Here is a 20,090-nt window from a genome sequence, read left to right as displayed (position 1 = left end):
GCTACTTGTTTGTTTTACTTTGAAATTGGTTTTAGAATCTTTCCCTTTTGGCACAAAGAATTGAATAATTTTTCTTTTTTTTTTCTTCAGCAGAGAGAATTTAACAGTATGCAAGATCGAGTGATGCTCCTGGCTGACAGTTCTGAAGATGAATTTTGAATTCGGCCATGGTTCCATTGTGATATCTAATGATATTATTATTTCATTTTTACTTTTGGGCAAAGAAAGACATCCTGCTGCATTGCTACTACCAGGCCCTCTAGTCTTCTGTCCACTGGATAACGATTTTTCTTTTCAGTGAGCAGAAAAGGGCATGCTGTGTCCTAAATGTAATATGTGATGATGATGTTTGTTTTTATGCAGTTGTGAATTTCCACTTCCATACACTGTATCTCATAAATATGCAGTGTGCCTATTATACAATAGGAATGGATGGGATAAAATTTTGTTTTTTTATCAGTGTCTTTTTCTTGTTTTAGATTAACTGCACAAATCTTAACTGTTATTGTAACTGAGGTGTGCTCAATTTTGGAATAGAAGTCTTAATAAGCAATCACTTATGATGATCTCTATCCATCTTCTTATCTTGGAGCAATCAAATGCCATTAAATGTAGCTATAATTTGGAATGAATCAAATCTTTTTCATTGAGGAGATTTGTCAGTACAGCATGATTACATATGGAGTTATGGATATGTTGCATTATGTGCCTCAGGCTTCCTGTTCTGTTCTTTCATGCTCCTTTTAGTTCTTTTTCTTGGCAAGTAGAATCATGGAGAAACAATAATAGAACAAATTGATTCGATGTCTAAATGAACTGAATGCATTCTTTAGTAGCACAATATATTTTAACAAACATATTGACAGATTTTTAGATGATCTTCATGAAAAGCCACTAACTTCTTTGAGTTATCACTTGTTTTTGTCAGACAGACAAGAGAAAAAAAGAGTGTGATCTTTGCCCCAGAGTTTTGATCTACTATATGCTTATGCATGTGGGTGAAAATTGAACTAAATTGCTGAGAGTTTTACTTTTTAAATTATGTACCTCTTTATTGTCAAAGAAATAAGTTTTTATGGTGGTAGGTGTCAAGCTGGGCTTCATTTTTAAAAAAAAGACAATCATAGTTGGTTCTATGGCCAGATCCATAACATGGCTCTCTTGGAATTTCACTTGTATTTCCCAAACTACCTTGGAGCATCATTCTCTGGTCTTGTTTTTGTAATTGGAAACTAGAGGCTTAAGACTGATGAAAGCTAAGTTGCTGAGTAAAGAAGTAATAACACACTAAGAACTTTATGTTTTTCAAAGTGTTTTTACACCTGCTATCTTAATCTTCGAAACCATTCTGGGCAAATATTATTATCACAATTTTACAGAAGAGAAACCTGAGGCCGAGAGAAATTAATTGACTTACTCAAGATAATAAGAGTGAATCCATGGCAGTTCCAACATAAAAACTTGTATATGTTGACTCTCCAGGCCTGTATTTTTCTGACTGCATTCCTAAAAAGGTAATGACCTTTTTGAGCCATCCTTTTAAAAAACAGGATTCTGTTATATCAATTTCAATAAAGTTGATCCCATTTTATATTTCTTTAAATGAATTTTTATATTTCTTTAAAATGAAAATTTTTTCTCTACTTTTCTTTTGTTTCTTTACCAGTCATTTACACAAATAATTTTTTCTCCTATCTTCTGTCCATCATGTCGAGCCTACATATCATTGCTGGGAAACCAGAAAGACATTTTCTTCATAAATCCATCCTTTAGTTATAGCTGACTCAGGTGTTAGAGACTCAGGTGAATTTTTTGCTAAACATTAGTGATATAAACTATTATTCTAGACATTTTCAATTATTTTTGCCCAGAGAAATGTACATGCGTAGCATTAGATAGAAAGAACTGAATACTAGATGATGCTATAGATAAGACTATAATAAGCAAATATAAGGTAGTGACAAGGGAAGTAGTAAAATCAAAAATCAGATTTAACAGAAGCCTTGAGTAGATGTCATGATCTTTTCAAGAGCTATTACCTGCAATAGGTAATTGTTTTAAATATTTGTGTATAGAGACAACTTTTTACCTGTTACAGGGAACTAAATTGGGATTTGAGCAGTTTTCAGGATAGATTCTTCAGATTCAAGAGCACTCACATGGTCATAAGTTTCTATAAGGATTAGCGGCAACAATATATTTTCTTCATAAATTAGCTATAGATCTCAGTATCATGTGCTCTTCTACTAAAAATCATTAGTGCCATAGCCTGTTGAACTGATGCCTTAACTAGACCATGAATAATAAGCTAAACTTATAAACATCAGTATCTACAGAGCATTAAGAAGAATTTAAACCTCTTTTGAGAGGTTACCTCCTTTCTTATCTGTTTCTAGAAGAATGTATGTGAATGATGTAGAAATTTAAACTTATGCAAAAAATCAGACTGCATAGTCAGGGGATTGTGACTTAAGTGCCAGAGACAAAGAGAAAAAAAGACATGTTTTTCAGTGTAAACCTCAGTGACATTGCTTGTTCAAATAAATGGGTCCTTTTTGATCCTCAAGACACTTATATGCTGTGGATAATTTAGTCTATAGCATAACTAATTTATCTATTTGAGTCATTTTCACAATAGCAGAATGTTTGTCAATAATACTATTGTTCTACATTGATCAGAAAGAAAGGTCTGGCTGTATCTTGCTCAGTATATTGATTCTGTGAATGTTAATGCTGGTATACCCTGACTAAGAGCTAGTTTGTATAAATATATTGTTAATTAAACAAGTTACAGGAGACACTCTGTTCCGTAAAAACAAATTACAAATTAGATGGGAGGCAAGCTCTGAGGACTTAAAAATGCTAAGGTTCAAGAGGCTGTGTACACCATTGGCAACCATTCATTTTGCATCTTGAATAAGTGAATATATGAAAACTGCTTACCTACTATGTGCCAGGCACTATGCTAAGTGCTGGGGATAGAAATAGAAAAGTGAGATAGTTCATGCTGTCACATGGGAGAGAGAACACATATAAGAGAGCCTATCTGAAAAGAGGATGGAAAAGTCCCTGAAGTTCTGAGGGTGCAGCTATGGATGTTATGATAAGCCCCAGGATTCCTAAGGGAACTCTCGATCAGCAGACCAGATGGCAGAGTCAGGTCTCAAGGATGGAATGGCACAGCACATGGTAAGGCATCATGGTTCTCCATCTTACTATAGAAGCAGAGTACGTCATCATCCCTGAGTTGCTCGTGTATTAGGAGAATAAGGAAGGGAAAAGAAATGTCAATAATATTATAATAAATTTTTGTGACATAAGACTGAGATTGGATTATAGCCTGTAAATGTTATGGAGAAATGACATTAGGATTACTTTATACTATCACTATATAGCTTAAGAGAACAAAACTCAAAATTTCCAGTGGCCAAGTTACCATTCACTGGCCACAAGAAGATTTAGTCTGGTATTCAAAAATAAATGAGGGCTGGGTCCCATTGTTGATTCTTATACTGGATTACTCCTAGCATTGATGCTATTCATGGTAGTAGGAGGGCTTCTTGGTCATATGAAAAAAAATGGTAAGAAACTAGTTAGCATTGACTTCATGGATAAAATAGCAACAATGATGATGGTGGAACTGGTTTATGGAAATAGGAACGAGTTTGTAGCAGAATTTGTTTACTTGTAGAAACTGTGGGTTCATAATGAAGTGTGGAGATTATAGCACTTGGGAAATGGATAAGAATTAAAGTCCTTCACTTGTTTTAATAAAGTAGCCTGTAATAAACTTTAGCATTTAAGATTTAATATCATACTTTATGAATTTGAAATTTTAGTGAATGAAAATGGGTGGAGGAAAAATATCAGTTAAAAACAAAGAAAAGAAAACTTATATGAGAAAAGAATATATAGCATTCTTTATGAAAAGCAGCACTACTAATTCTTCTGAGTTCCATTTACACTGTTTTTCATTCTGTTTGTCCATGGCACAAAATTTCCCTCTTTAGATAGGTATATGAAGAGAAATGATAAATATGCTTTCCAAGTGTCTAGCTTAGTGGCCTAGGGATAAACAATAATCAGGTAAAGATGTTGGGAAATGAGAGTAGGAGTTGATGTAAAGAATATGGGAGATATAGATACGGGAATTTGATAATAAAATGACTACTATTTTAATGTTTATATTGAGGGAAATGATCTTCAGATTGGAAAGGGGAAAACAAATATTAAGACAAATTTGAAGTCCAAGATGAATCCAAATCTTTAGGCAGAGATAACTTAGGTTCTGGTGGATTGAAAGAACTTGCAGATATCATTACAGAACCACTTTTCATTGAGAATGGTATAGGTGTCAGAAGAGTGGAGATAGGATAATATATCAATTTGCATAAGTTAGAAGAAGGTAGATTTAGAAGGCCAGTAAGCTTAACATCAATTCCTGAAAAAAGTAGCATTATTAAACAGATTTGTGTGTTATGTGTGTGAATAATTGAAAAGAAAAGCGTGATTAACAGAAGATACCAAGGATTTTTGATGAATAATTCTTTTCTAGTGGACATTTTCCTTTTTTATAGGGTTCTTAGACTCAAAGGAATGTGAAATATAAATAGATTTATATTTCAGTAATCATTTGATAAATCAATCACCAAGCATTTATTAATTACCTACTATATGCCAGGCACTGTGCTAAACACTGGGGATACAAACATAAAAATAAATGTCTTTGCTCTCAAGGAGTTTATTTCTGAATGAGGGAGACCCCCATATATCTTAGCAGCTTATGGGATCAGGAAAAGTTTCATCTGACACTTGGGACATTGGAAAAGTCATTCTGGTGGTATTTGAGCTACCTTGGAGGAAACTTAGGGTTTCAAAAGGTTGAGAGGAGGAAAGAGCACATTCTAGGCATGAGGTCCAGCAATCACAAAAGTGGGAGATGGCTCATAGATTGCATAAAATAGCAGGTAGACCAATATGACTGGATTTCAAAGTGTATATAGACTAGGAAGATAAAAAGAGGTCATGATGTGAAGAGGTTTAAAATTGCCCCTGGAGTTTATTGAGAAAGTGATTTAAAAAAATCAGTGGCACCAGTGCAGAATAGAGGGAAAACTTGGTTTAACAATACTTCATGGTAAAAGATCTAGAAATTGCTTATTTTGAGCTTTTAAAAAAGCTAGTGCCATCTTGAACCATATGAGTATAACACCACCAAAAAGATCAATGGAGGTAATAGTCTCACTATACTCTGTATTGATTACAACACATCTGAAGAATAATGTTCAGTTCTTTGTTGTCTATTTTAATAGAGACACTGACAAACAAAAAGACTTGTAGAAAAGGGAATTCTAAAAACCATGTTAAATGAGGGATGTGTAAAGGAAGTACATACATTTAGCCCAGGAAGAAAAGACTTAGAAAGGATCTGAAGAAGATGGATTAGGTGTGCTTTGATGGGTCCCTGAGAGCAGAAATGGGAATAATGAAGGGCAGTTGCAAAGAGGCAGATGCTAGCCAATATAAGGAAAAATTTCTTGACTACTAGTCCAATGATCTATCCCAAAATGGAATAGGCTGCTTCAGGTTTCAAAGAGTCATCTGGGAGACACAGTGAATGGAATGACTTGGAGTCAGGAAAACTTGAGTTTGAATCCTGCTTTTTCTAGCTATATGACCTTGGACTAATCATTTAATCCTTTTCAGCCTGCTTCCTCATATGTAAAGTGGAAATTATAATAGTACCTCATTCCTAGAGTTGTGATGATAAAAGGTAATAAGGATAAAACATAATACTATTTGTAAAGCACTGTTCAAACTTTGAAGTGCTATGTAAATGCTAACTAATTATTAGAAAGATATATAATATATTCGAAATATGCTGAAATCAGATTGTAGAGTGCCTTAAAAACAATACAAAGAGATTTTCATTTTTTTAAAAAAACCAAATAGACAATAGAGAGCCCCTGAAAGTTTTATGCAGAAGAATGATATAGTCAGACTTGTCAATCAGTCAATATGAATTTATTAATAAAAATGTTAATTAATGCATTTGTTAATAAGTTTATGTTGACTGACTTGAAAAATATTGATAAATTTTGAATTGTTGAAAGGTGTAATGCCATAAATAACCCTCCACTTAATAATTTTAAAGTTTTAATTATTTTTAAAATGATGGTTAAGTAGCAAAAAAAATAACTTGGAATATTTTTGGAATGATTATGGATATTTTACTCAAAATATCAATTATGCTGTTGAAACTATTGCTAACAACTTGGGAAAAGGCTAAAAAATAGCTTGGAAACAATATAAAAAAATTTCTCCTTTCCCTTGGCCTCTTTATTTCTGGTATTTTGCTACTAAACAGGTGAAGAAAAAGGTGAGTGATTGCAGAAAGGCCAATTATTTCATAATATTGCTCTGACTTCATCAATGCAAACTAGTGATCTGAATTTACTGGGAATTACTCTCTAATGGGGAAAAATTTATAATCCCCTGATCACCATCATGAAGGGGTTTCAGCAAATTACTTATGTCTGTCACAATGAAGTAAGCACATGCCGTCAGAACATCTCACCAGCCCTGTACATTTTAGGGGAATTAATAGACATATTACTGTTTAATCTTGAGTGGTAGAATACTACTTGTCCCTCTTGTGGGGGGTGATGGTAATTGCATAAGGAATTAGAAGAGGTGTGGTATGAGATAATGGTTCAAGTTTTGGCTTTAGGACCAGGAAGACCTGCCTCCTTGTGTGGCTGTGTGGCACTGGGCAAATGACTTAACCTCTCATTGCCCTTGGCAATTCTTTATGACCGTAAATTGGCAAGAAAGTGTTGATCTGAATTGGTAGATTAAGAATTCCCTCATATGGGAACTCATTATCAATGAAATCACATAGGAAATAGACCTGTTGTCTTGATTGTTGTGAGTTTAAGAAGTCTATGTTGTTAGAAGTAGAATATTTTCCCTATATATCAGATTTCACAGCAAATAGTAACAGCAGCCCCTTAGGGAAAGAATAGTGTTAATTAAGCAGACCTAATCAAAAATTTAAAGGTCACTGATAACCATGTAAATGTAATAGGATTTAATTTTATTTTGCCCATGGATAAAGGCTCTGGACTCTTTAATATATTAATTTAAGCTAGATTTCCATAGGAGATAGATTTTATTTTGCTCAAAGCCCCTTTCCATCAATCTGCTTTCAGATTATAATAATAAGAAACAATAGAGAAACTTCAAAATGCTACCTAAACATGCATTTGTGAAATACAAATGTATCTAAATTTTTCTTCCTTACTCCCAATAGTAGCAAGCTAACTGTCAGCTTTCTTGGTGATTTTAATGATTAAACATTTTCAGAATTGATAATGAATTCACTAACCATAAGCTTATAAACACCAATTTAACCAGGAATTGAGAATTTCAGGACAGTTGCTATCAACAATAACATACCAGAGTTGGGAATTTTATTAAGAAAATAAAATTTATTCTTCAAAATTATAGGGATAGAGAGAGGAATTAGATAAAAGATTAAGAAAACAGAATTACATTTTGAGTCAGTATAAATCTTTTGGAGTTTTTTTGGTAAATTAGAGAGAGAGAGATCACCTACTATAAATCCAGGGGAATGTTGTTTGTCTTTTGTGCTTGAAGAGAACCAAAATGACATCACATGGGTCAATGCACTGTGTGTTCATCTGTGACTGATCATACCAGTGTGAGCTTGGAAGACTACCATAAGTTGGGCCCAAATAGCTAGAAGACCAATTGGGAGATATCTCTAAGTTTGGGCATCTCATGTTTCTTTTGAGCTATTGCAATTCTGCTTTGTTCATAGAGCATAGGACCTTTTTGATGTAGATTTTGATGCAAAATTCTTCAGAGAAATCTTTAGAGTGATTTTGAATTGCTTCTCCTGGCTAACATGTGAATATCTGCCTGGTATGATTTTCCTGTAAAATAACCTTTTAGGCAGTAATTATTTAAATAATGTGGCCAGCCCATCAGAGTAGCACTCTATGTAGCAGAATTTGAATGGTTGTCAGTTCATCTTGAGAGAGAACTTCAGTGTCCTGTATCTTATCTTGCCAGTTCTTCAGAATCTTCCTAAGACAATTCAAATGAAAGCAATTCAATTTCCTGGCATGGTGCTGATGATAGACTTTCCAGGTTTCACAAGCATACAGCAATGAGATCAGCACAACAGTTCTATAGACTTTCAGTTCACTTGGGAGCCTAATATTTCTTTTTTTCCATACATTCTACTTATATCTTAAGTATCTTGCCTATAAGCTATGGAATTAAATTAATCATGCTAGTGTTATTAGAATATTTTCATTTTAACTTAAAGTAAACTTGAATTGGCAGGCAAATGAAGAAACTAGCATCTGAAAAACTTTTTTCTGCTTCTTTGTCTCTGACCACCTGGGCATGTGGATATTTCAGGCTTTTCCTATCATATTTCACTAGAGTGGGAGAACTTCCAAAACCAATGTAGATGTAACTCTTTGGTGATGCCATAAGATGTGAATTCTAAGGAGTTGTCAAAGATGCAAAGAAATTGTGATTTTCCTAGGGTGCTCAGTTAGCAATTGTCAGAGATGAAATATACACAGTTCTTCCTAACATCAAGCTCAGTATTCCATCCACTGTGCAGTGTTAACCCCATGACTGGATATAATCACATATATTGGATCTAATTAAGTTAATTAGATTTTTATAAAGAAAAATGCTAAATGCTGAATGTCTTCTTTCATCTAGGAATTCTGGTAGTAAACCTAAAGCTATTATTTTAATTTTAATTTTTTCCTTGATATTTCCTGTTTTCCTGAAAGAGATGAAGAAAAATGAACAAATCTGAAAAGATTTTGTATTGGGTTAAATCAAAATAACAGTTCTGTGTCTAAAAATGAATGTAGGAGATTGAAATTGACCAGTGAAGTTTTTTATTATTCCTCACTTCATTGGATAGGGAGCTTCACTGGTGTGGATACTTTCTCTAAGATAGCAAATGACAACTTATTTGTGGCTCATCCTGTGTCATTGTTGCCCACATATTTCTGGAAATCCTCTATTTAAGGCATCTGTTTAACGCAGAAGAGGCTCTCCTGTTTTATAATGGAATATTTTGTCAGTGTAACACTTAGAATAATTCTTGATTCATTCACCAAATCATCAACCTGCCTTTAGTCATATATATTGGTAATTTGCTATAGCCTGATTATACCCATCATGAATTTCTCCACTGGTCATCTACATTAGTAAATCAAAATCAATTTATATTTGGAATAGTGATGAGATGATAATCATTATAAAATTATGTAGATTTTTTTGTTAAAAGACTTTAATGATGTATTTAGTCTTTTTTCAATTTTAAGGAGGGATTATGCCTAAACTATCCCAGATATATTTCTAGGTCTGAGAGAAAAGATACACAAGTCTGCCAGAAGAGAAACAAATACAATTTTAAAATCAGAAATCTTTAAGTGTGTTTTAAAGTAATAGGTGCTAAATATATATGCTTATGTGAATGCACTCATTTTTGACTGATAACAGGAGCAAAGCAGAGTTAGTCCTGGTTAATACTTGAATGGAAGACTGTCTGAAGATACTAGGTTATGAAGGCTTGAGAACCAGTATGGAATAGTGGGTAGAGAAGAGACCTTGGAACCAGGAAGATCTGTATTCAAGTCCTCCCACTGACATGGTCCTGTCACCCAAGGCAAATCATTTAACCTCTCAACTCTCTAAATTGCTAAGAAGATGGCTGAGAGGTTTCCTTATTTGGTTGCTTTGAGGATTCATATAATGTTTGTCAATGATGTCTTGAAAGTAAATTTAAAGAAGGCAATGTTCTTTCTCAAGAATAAGAGTAGTAGATCTCGATGCTTTTGAATAGGCAACTTGATAGGATATTGTGCAATACCTACTCTAAACACAGAATCATATCCTCAGCACAGTAATGTCTTGTAAAGTGCTTGCTCAGAGTAGGCACTAAATAAATGCTAGTTGATTGACTAGTCATTTTGTTGGTCCAATAATATGTTCCCTATACAATCACCACATAGTTTCTATTTCTTTCCCTATAAAATAAAAATTTGTTTCTCATTATTGATTTTTAATCAATAATCTAGAAATTATACAGTTTTTTAAGGTTTGCAAAGTGCTTTACATATATTATTTTATGAGATATTCTCACTAACCTTATGAGGTAAGTGCTATCATTATCTCCATTTTACAGATGAGGAAATAGATTAAAAGAGGTCAGGTAATTTGCCCAAGATTATACAACTATTAAAAGTTTGAGGCAGGGTTCAACAAAGATATTCCTAATTTCAAGTCTTAATGTTTTATCTAATGTGCTACAGATGTTCATGGCCGCAATGACACCAATGCAAAAAATAATATTTTATCAAACAGAGGGGGAAAAGCACCTAAAGTTTCTTAACTGATTGAGAAATGATTTTCATTTATTTAAAGTATCTCCCAAATTGTACAAGTCAGCTAATCAATTCTTTTTAACTTGAATCTGGTTAGTGATAAAACTTATTATTATTACTGATTGTTTTCTGGGGAATGTGAGATGATAGGGAAATCCCATTGAAAGATGCAGATTGACAAGTCCTTTGTAACAGAACTAAAAGAATTGCCTCTCTACTGTGCTACTGAGAGGTTAGTCTGCTTGCCTTTAATTATACAATCAGTATGTGTCACAGGCAAATCTACATCATTTAATATGATAAAAATATATTTCAAAAAGCAGTTGAATTATCTTAGTTTGAAGTTGAATAAGCTAAGAATAGCTGTCTAAGATACTTTAAAAACCGGTGGGAAAAAATGGTTCAGAACTTCCTTTTTAAAACATATCCTCTACCAGCCCTTTTGTAAGTCATCTGTAATCTGAAAAGAATTTGTAAATGGCAGCATCAAAACAAAGAATATATTCTCAGGATAGAATTCCTTGAGAACAGCGTCATGTCAAGACTGGAATGATATGTAACTAATGCTTGGTTTAGTATGGTTTAACAAACTTTTTAAAGTCTCTGCTTTTTGCTCCAGATAGAAAAGACAAAGAAATATTGCCCTTCCTTAAGTACTGGAATAAATTCCTTTGACATTGATTTTAAAAGTAGTCTTCATTTTCCTGTAATTAACATGTCTGGTTAAATAGAATATTTATTCTATCTAGATCTATCTAAAAAATAATTACTTTGAAAAAATTGTTCAAATATTTATTTGGAAATACAATTTGAGATTTTAGCATTTCAATAGACATCTTATTTTCAAGATCTAGCTTTTTTCGGTACCGGGGTAACAATTACAAATCAACTTAATTAATATCCTGTTAACTTGAGAAATGCCTTTTTAAAAATTTTCGTAGTGCATGGAAAGAGCCCTGCATTTGGAGTCAGAAGACCTAATTCTACCCCTTACTACTAGTCTGACCATCTGCAAGCTACGGAATCTCTTTTAGCCTCAGTTTCCTTCTTGTAAAATAAAGACATTGGATTAGATGTCTTCCTTAAATGCAAGTGGCATCAAAAAGTTTCAAATAAGTCTAGTTTTCTGCCATAAAATGAAGTTTGAAATCCAAATATCCTGCTAAAATTCAAACACATTAGCATTTAGCAAAAGCTATCCATAGCTCCAATAAAACTAGGGCATGCTACTTAGAATAAACCAGTGAATACCCAACAGAAATATAAAATAAGAGCCCCAATTACTGGATTTGTTACATTGTTCTTCCCTGCTGTGGACATTAGCTAGTGCTCTTCATTGCTCTTTTATTTTTTCAATACAGAAAAAAAAGACAACTCAATTTTTCAATGATGTGGGAGAAATGCTTTTTTGGATGCCAAGTTTGTGATAGTCTACTCCAGGTTGAGGAATTATAGAGGAGATATTTTATATTGAATCACCCAATATCAGTGTTGTGTTCTGACTTGAACAAGATAACAATGTGAACATCTATCAGTGGTCATCAAGCATCATAAATTCTGTTTACTGAGAATTAATAAGACTTCTAAGTGGTGATGTAAAAGGTAAAATAGAAAATATCCTCTCCTCTTCCCCCTATTATCTCCCCCCATCTGAAAAATCTAAGTTCAGATATGACTTTCAATACTTACTTGCAATGTAACCCTTGGCAAGTAACTTATTCTCTGCCTCAGTTTCTTCATTTGTAAAATGGAAATCATAATAACATCTACTTTGCAGGATGATTGTTAGGATCAAAGGAGATAAAATTTGTAAAGCATTTAGCACACAGTATCTGACACATAGTAGGCTATATAAATGCTTATTCTCTTACTTCCTCCTTCCCTTGTAAGGATCTGTAGATGGTTTCTGCCATTGATTGAGGTTGCCATTGTGATTATCATGGTAGAAAATCCTAATTTACTTTAAGGGTTCCAAATAATTTTACTATGATTATAATTTAAATTTAGTTCTAAATGAGAATGGAAACTTTGTGAAGTGACTTTAATGTAATTTTGTAATGAGAAATCCTGCTGCCTCCTCCTCCTCCTCCCTATTCCCTGCTTTACCCCTCCTTGTTATAGATGCTGGTTTTTAACTGGTCAGAATGCTCTATATTCATCGCCTATTGCTTCCATATATAGCTCCCAGCATGTCCTTGCATTTTATTATGATTTTTTTCTCCCAAACTGCAACAATGACTCTTACTGTACCTGTGGAATATAGCACTTAATTAAATTTAAAATGGTTAAAATAAAGTCTGTCTCCCATACACATAGCTTTGCTTGCTTTGTGTTCTTTGCCTTGAAAGGTTCTAACATTCAGTTTCTTTGGTTTTCCTATCAAATATAACATGCACCCCATTTTGAACTAGAATCATCAATTAAGGGAAGAAAAAATGATACTATAAGGGTTATGCAGAGAGAATATTGTAGCTACATAAATATACATAAATAGATGAGAAAAGGAGAAAGAGACATGATATTATACTGTGAGTATTGGAATTTCTGGAGTCAAAAAGAATTTGATTCAAGTCCTCAATTTGGCTTTTTTAAAAAAAATAGCTTAACTTTTGAGAAACAGATTTTTTTCCTTAGTATTGTAAGACCTACATTAAGCAAGAGACAGCAGGCTATTGACTGACTTTTTTAAAATAAGAAACTTGCTAACTAGGCTCAGAAAACAATATAGGACCCATAGATTCCAGGATGTGACTGTATATGTGTGTGTGTTGAGGCAGGGAAGATTAGTATTTGTAGAGGGCTGAAATTCCAAAAAGATATGCTTGAATCAGACAACTGAGCACTTAAGGCTAATTACCTATTTGATGTGAGACAATGACTCTATTAACATATATTTGGATAAATGGCTCTTCTCACCATTGGTGCTTGCTGAATGTTTGGTGTTAAGATAATCATAGGCAAGGATTGGAGGGCAGAGGGAAGGGGGCCAGAGAGTCACTTGATGACAGGATGAGGAGGAGAGAGTCTGGTGACTCAGGATTCCAGAATCCAGGAGAGATCTTTGGCATGGCTGTTTGCCTGCCTCCTTCACTTCTCCCCCTAAAGACTAAGGACTTTAATTTAATCTGACTCTGGCTGACCTTGAGACCCTCCAGGGAACTAGCCCATACTCTACAAGTATTAAAAATCATTTAATACTGATAGCAATCTCTCTGAGCTCCAGTGGGAAATGAGAGAATTGAGTGCTAGAATACTACATACCAATTCAATTTCAACATTCATTAAGTGACTACTATGTGCATGCAAGTCATTCATTATGCTAGGACTAGAAATAGAAAAATAGCTATGACAAAAACAAGGAACTCAAAAAAAGATTATCTTCCCTTCCTTCCCCCCTGGATTCTTTTTTTTTATATGTAAACATATTTATATAATTATTTTGATACACAAGAAAAATCAGATCAAACAGGAAAAAAATGGGAAAAAACCCCCAAAATGCAAGCAAACAATGAAAAGAGTGAAAATGCTATGTTGTAATCCACACTCAGTTCCCATAGTCCTCTCTCTGGGTATAGATTTCATCACAAGATCATTGGAACTGGCCTGAATCATCTCATTGTTGGAAAGAGTCATGTCCATCAGAATTGATCATCATATAATATTGCTGTTGCCATGAACAATGATCTCCTAGTTCTGCTCATTTCACTCACCATCAGTCCATGTAAGTCTCTCCAGGTTTCCCTAAAATCAGCCTAAAATCAGATCTTGTCTTATAGAACAATAATATTCCATAACATTGATATATCATAACTTATTCAGCCATTCTCCAATTGATGGGCATCCATTCATTTTCCAGCTTCTAGCCACTACAAACAGAGCTGCCACAAACATTTTGGCACATACAGGTCCCTTTCCCTTCTTTAGTATCTCTTTGGGGTATAAGCCCAGTAGAAACACTGCTGGATCAAAGAGTATGCACAGTTCGATAACTTTTTGAGCATAGTTCCAAATTGCTCTCCAGAATGGCTGGATCCATTCACAAGCACCCAAGATTCAAATTCCTATGGAAAGCGTGAGAGATTGCTTGGAGGATGAGCAAGAAGGTTAGTTCCTAAATTGGACCTTCAAGGGAGAGAAGTTGAAGGAGAAGAGGGGAAGTAAGCCAATATAGAATGTATCAGAAAAATAAACTCTATGTTTGAGATTATGGGAGCAGATAAAGGAAAGGGAGTGTAGGAATTGGGTTAAGTTTTGGGGGCTGTGGTGGGAGAGAATGTCTTACTTGTATTCAGGCAAGGTACAGGGATAGAGGTAAGCTCTAAAAGAGGAGGAGATCTCTGTATTAGGACAGAGCAGGCTCTAATTATTGGAAGAAATCAGTAAAGAGGAGCCACAATTTTTCCTCATGACAAAAGCTTTAATCAGATCTTTAACAGAAAGTTGGAATAGAACAAGGCTTAGAAGTGATCATGGTCAGCTCTTTCTGCTTCCTTGATTCTATTTCCCTAAAAGACTACATTAGGTTAATCTTTCTTTGACCAGCTAGGTAGATTTTATTTGATTTGGGGGGAATTCCTCCCTCTATAGAACATATCATCATCTATTTGCTTATACTCCAAATTCCTGAATGAGGGAAAACCCGTTCATTGCACAATTAAGACTAAAACCTTTAAAAAAAAAGTCTAACTGAAGGATCAAGTTGAGATAATTGATAAGATTCAACATTGAGAGCTGAAAGTGATCGCAAAGACTATCTTAGTCTATTTCCTTATTATATACAGGCCAACCTTGGTTTGAAAAATGACTCATTGAAATTTTCATCTTAAATTTCCTGATTTCATTTCAATCAGGTACAATATCTAGATCCATTTGGGCAAACTGGGAGGGGCAAAGGGCTCACTGTACTTCTTGTTCCTCTGCCATATTGGCTTCAATCTTTTGCCTAGAGTTACTTATTATGAGTTGGGTGATGTAAGGTGGATAGGGCATAGAAGACTTCCATTGTTGAATGTAAATGTTACCTCCAAAATCAGGCTTGCCCAGGGGTCCTCTGGTATTAGTGTTCTTTTTGAATGGGCTGTGACATTATGGGAGGCTGAGACTTTCATGCCAAGCTCCAATATTTTGTCTTTTCCATTAGCCGTATATGTCCATGAAGATCTATCTCTCAAGGAACATTGTTTTGCTTGATTCACTAATCAGTCTGCCCATTGGGAGAAAGGCATGTGCAACTAGACCTGGGTAGTCATTAATCCCTTAATGTGGTATACCCTTAGGGATGGAGATCCTTTCTAGTCCTACCAATATTGGTTAAGACTGATATGTGAAAGAACCTTGAGGAAAAGGACAGGCAAAATTTTTATTGATATTGATACCTAGATAATGGGTATAATACTAATAGCAAGTATTTATATAGCCTTTGAGATTTTTAAATCACTTTCCAAATATTCTCTCATTTTATTCTCATGACAATCCTGGGAGATGGGTGTTGTTATTATTTCTATTTTTTGCAAGTGAGGAACTGAGGCTGAGTGAGGTTAAGTCACTTGTCCACGCAGCTAGTTTTAAATGTCAGATTTATGTCTTCCTTACTTACAGACCTAGTCTATCCAATTCACCACTTAGCTGGCTATGGATTTGACTGGTTTGGGCTTGGAAAGAATTAATTTGGACAATGAAAGTCTTTTTACTTTGGAGACAAGATCAATGGAGGAATTTTGTTAATGCCTCCTACTGCTTACAATTGTTTGTGGAAAACCAGAGATGTGCTGAATTGAATAATGTAGCTAATATTCCCAGTAGAAAATCAGAGATTAGAGACTGGTCCATCATGAGTTTGTTCATGGGGCTATAATGTCATATTGTGGTAGATGTGATTCTTTTAACAAAAGATTATATCTACTTAAGGATGCTCCTTATGCTTTTTGGGGACTCAGCCTTTGAAGCATCAATAGTCAGTGAGCCTACATGACTCTTAATCTGCCCCCAATTTGCAAATTGATCATGTTGGTCCACTTCCTCCATTGCAGGGCGAGAGGTTTGCATTCAATGTAGTTGATACTTACTTAGCATATGGAATTTCAATGCCAATTAAATCAGTAACTGCAGCAGCTACCATCAAGATCCTTATAATAATCCCCACCTCTTTCCCCCAAGTTCAATTATTGAGTTTCATGTATAAAAATAAGGTCCCAAGAATTTCTTCCTCTTTTCCTCCCTTCTCCTCTGCTCATCTTTTATTGCCATCTCTCTAGCCCAGGTCAAGGGCAAGGAATGAAGAGACATTTCATAAGTTGTAGCTCCATATTTCTGGTAGCTGACCCATAGCTTACATGATGAAAGATAAAAGGGGGGGAAGAATTTGGCATTAGGGGGAAAGGTGGTGGAACATTTCCTTATTGAGAGGCTAAGATCTGGATTGCTGTCCTCTCTGGTAAGAAGTGCATTTATAGAGAGTTGTTCATAAGAGGCAACCTGGGGGAATCCTAGCAAGCAGGAAAATGAACATGCTTCTAATCCCTCTTTCCTCATGATTGTTATTCCAAAGTGCATCAGAACACATTTAAAGCAACGGAGAAGGCAGTTCTCAGTTGGTTCCATGAATAGTTGACATGTCCCTGATTGTTCTTGTGGCTCTGCTGTTTCCTTTTCAGTTCTGAAATGGACGGGTCCATTTGCTGCTCCTGGATGTATGATGGGAACCCCAGTCTCCTGGACTGCAACCTCCTATTGATTCCACTGCTCCACTTCCTGTTCCACCTTCTTATAGACTTTGACAAAGTTTTTGAACACAAGGAAGACCATAGATAAAAGTATGGCCTCTGCCACAGATTCACATGCCCCCTGCGTTGTCCTGGCATTGGCCAATAGTTTCTCCATACTGGGAATACTGACCTCCAGGAATTCCTTCAGCATTGGATTACCATCTTGGCACTTGAACTCCCACCTTGTCAGCTCCATATCCTGTTAGAGAACTAGGGTATCCTGGAGGATGCTGTCTAGGGACACAGCCCCAGCCTTATCCAAGAAAGGCAGGTCAGCATGGAAAGTCAGCATGGAAACAGTTGAGTTTTGGGTACTTCTCTCTAATCACCATCACCAGATAGTTCAGTAGTGTCTGCTTCTGGTCTGTTGACTTCATCTCCAGTAGTTCAAAGCTTTGTAGCCTGAAACCATGGGCTGTCCTATGACTGCTGTTCATGTAATTCCCAAAGGCCAGAATAATCTCTAAGATATTTTGGAGCTTGTCAAAAGACTCGAGGAATATAGAAGCAGTGATAATGGCCTTCATTTTGACATGAGCAGTTGAGCAATATCAGGCAAGTTGCCTATGAAAGCCCTCAGACAGAGGGGATTTGTGGTTGAATCCCAGCATGAACTGGTTCTCCTCTAACACCTTCAGGGACCATTAATCCTATCAAATCAGGACCTCTAAGCAATGTAGGTTGGAGGCCTGCAAATCCTGTATCTCTATGGCCTGGCAGATACAATCAGTGCTCAGGTTGATTTGTGTAAAGTGATGGCCATATTCTTTACTGGACTGGCCTCAATGAGCATCCCTTTACTTGTGGCCTTCTGTGCTATCTTGGCTTTTAGGGCATTCAAGTCTAAAGAAGTGTCCTGAGACTTGGTTTTGAATGGTTGCTCAAAGTCACTCATATCTTGATCTGGTTGGGTTTTAGGGTTAACCAGCTGAAAACTGGCAGCCAGAACTTAATCTGAGTTGATTTCTTGACTTTCACTGAATTAGTCTTTGAAGTGAGCCTCCCCAAGGCACCAGGGAGTCTTCCAGGAGGAGGAGAGGGCACTGTTCCGTTCATTCCTGATGATGGAGGTAGGGATGCTGGGGATGTTCTGATTCTAGGTAATGGTGGGACAGGGTTACCCAGGGAGGATTGGAGGTGGAATTCATGCTAAAAGTAGGATTCTTCTCTCTGCTGATGATCCTCAAATCTATCATTCATGTCCCAGATTAAAATCTTAATTCCCACCTCATATCTCTAAATGCTTTTCACACATCTCAACTTGGGTGTCCAGTAGACATCTTAAACTTTTAAATACATAAAATAGAACTCGTTATCTTCCTCTCTAAATCTCAGCATCCCCATCTTCCCTATCATTGTAGAGGACAACACCATTCTTCCAGTCCCTCAGCAATTTTGAAATCCAGGAGTTTTACCAGGACTCCTCAATATTTCTTACAACTCTCTTCCTCAATTTGTTGCTGAGGTCTTTCAATTTCATGTTTGCAAAATCTCTCAGATTACTTTTCTCTCTTGTTGTTTGTCTTTCGTTCTTGAAGAGGACCATGACATCAAGGAGATGATGCCATGGCATGAAAGTGAATTGGATTTAAGTGAGGGTAGGCTGTCCAAGATCACCTGTCTCACTTTCCCCTCCAAAACCATCTGGGTCAAGTGACAAAATATAGAACAGGATGACAGAGATGGTCCTGGAAGCAATGCAAGACTAGAATATGACCTTTTTAAACTTAACTCTTCAACAGGTCTCATTTTGATTGAGGCAGCACCTGTTCTGGCAGTACTACCACTCTAGTGAAGGTCCCCGTTGTTGGATGCCTGGATAATTGCAATATCCTGCTAGTAGATTTGTCTACCTTAAGTTTCACTCCAATCCAATCCATCCTGTGTTTAGTCACTAAAATGATTTTTTAAAAGTGTAGGTCTGATAATAATAATAATAATAATATATTTATATATTATATCACTTATCTTATTATAATAAACATTATTTGTTATAATATTTTTATGTACATTTATATATTCACATTCATATTTTATTAAATTAAAGATATGATTTATATAACATATAATAATATATTATTTTATTAATGTTATAATTATTAATTAATGATATATTATTATGATGCATTATCTTATTACATTATTATAATATGTAATACTTATTACATATTATAATGTAATATATAATAAATATTATATAATAATAATAATAATGATAATGATAAAGGATGGTCTCTCCCCACCCTTTTCTCCATCATTATTCCATAAACGTCCCATAGCCCCATATTGCCTGCAGGATCAAATGCACAATCTGTTTGAAATTCAAAGTACTTCACAACTTAGCCTCCTCCTACCTTTCCAGTCTTCTTATATCTTACTCTTTGACATTAACAGTGACAATGATTTCCACAAACTAAATACACTATCTCTTGACTTCAGGCTTTTTGTCTGAGTGTGCTCTCATGCCTGGAATCCTTTCCTTCTTTCATTCCAAACACTGACCTCCCTGGCTTCATTTAGATTTTAACTAAAATCCCACCTTCTACAGGAAATCTTTTCTCTCTTAACTCTTGTTTTTTTCTTCTTTATTTCCTATGTATCCTATATATAGTTAGCTTTGTATATATTTGTTTGCATGTTGTCTTCCTCTTCAAATTGTAAGCTCCTTTAGGGAAGGGAGTATCTTTTCTCTCTTTTTGTATCCTTAACATCATGTATGACACATTGTTATTATTTGGTCCTGTCTGACTTTTTGAGAACACATGGACCATAACAAGATAATACTGTCAATGAGGTTTAATTGGCAGAGATACAGGAATGCTTTGCCATATCCTCCCCTAGTGGATTAAGCCAGTCAGAAGTTAATTAACTTGTCCAAGCA

The 20,090-nt window shown here is 35.2% G+C and overlaps 1 protein-coding gene and 1 pseudogene across 1 annotated transcript in view; one reads left to right on the top strand and one right to left on the bottom strand.

The window, feature by feature from the left end:
* ARMH4 (armadillo like helical domain containing 4) overlaps positions 1–12,760 on the top strand; it is a 150,554-nt gene extending 137,794 nt beyond the window's left edge. The window contains exon 8 of the mRNA XM_051977735.1: positions 91–12,760. Within this exon, the coding sequence (XP_051833695.1) occupies positions 91–159 (69 nt within the window). The 3' untranslated portion in view covers positions 160–12,760. The remainder of the gene's footprint in view (positions 1–90) is intronic.
* A 4,411-nt stretch (positions 12,761–17,171) lies between these two features.
* On the bottom strand, positions 17,172–18,265 carry LOC127546670 (formin-like protein 1; annotated as a pseudogene).
* Positions 18,266–20,090: the final 1,825 nt, after the last annotated feature.

Source organism: Antechinus flavipes, chromosome 2 (assembly GCF_016432865.1).
Source record: "Antechinus flavipes isolate AdamAnt ecotype Samford, QLD, Australia chromosome 2, AdamAnt_v2, whole genome shotgun sequence".
NCBI lineage: Eukaryota > Metazoa > Chordata > Mammalia > Dasyuromorphia > Dasyuridae > Antechinus > Antechinus flavipes.
The sequence above is the reverse complement of the archived record's forward strand: the minus strand, read 5'-3'. Positions and strand labels throughout refer to the sequence as shown.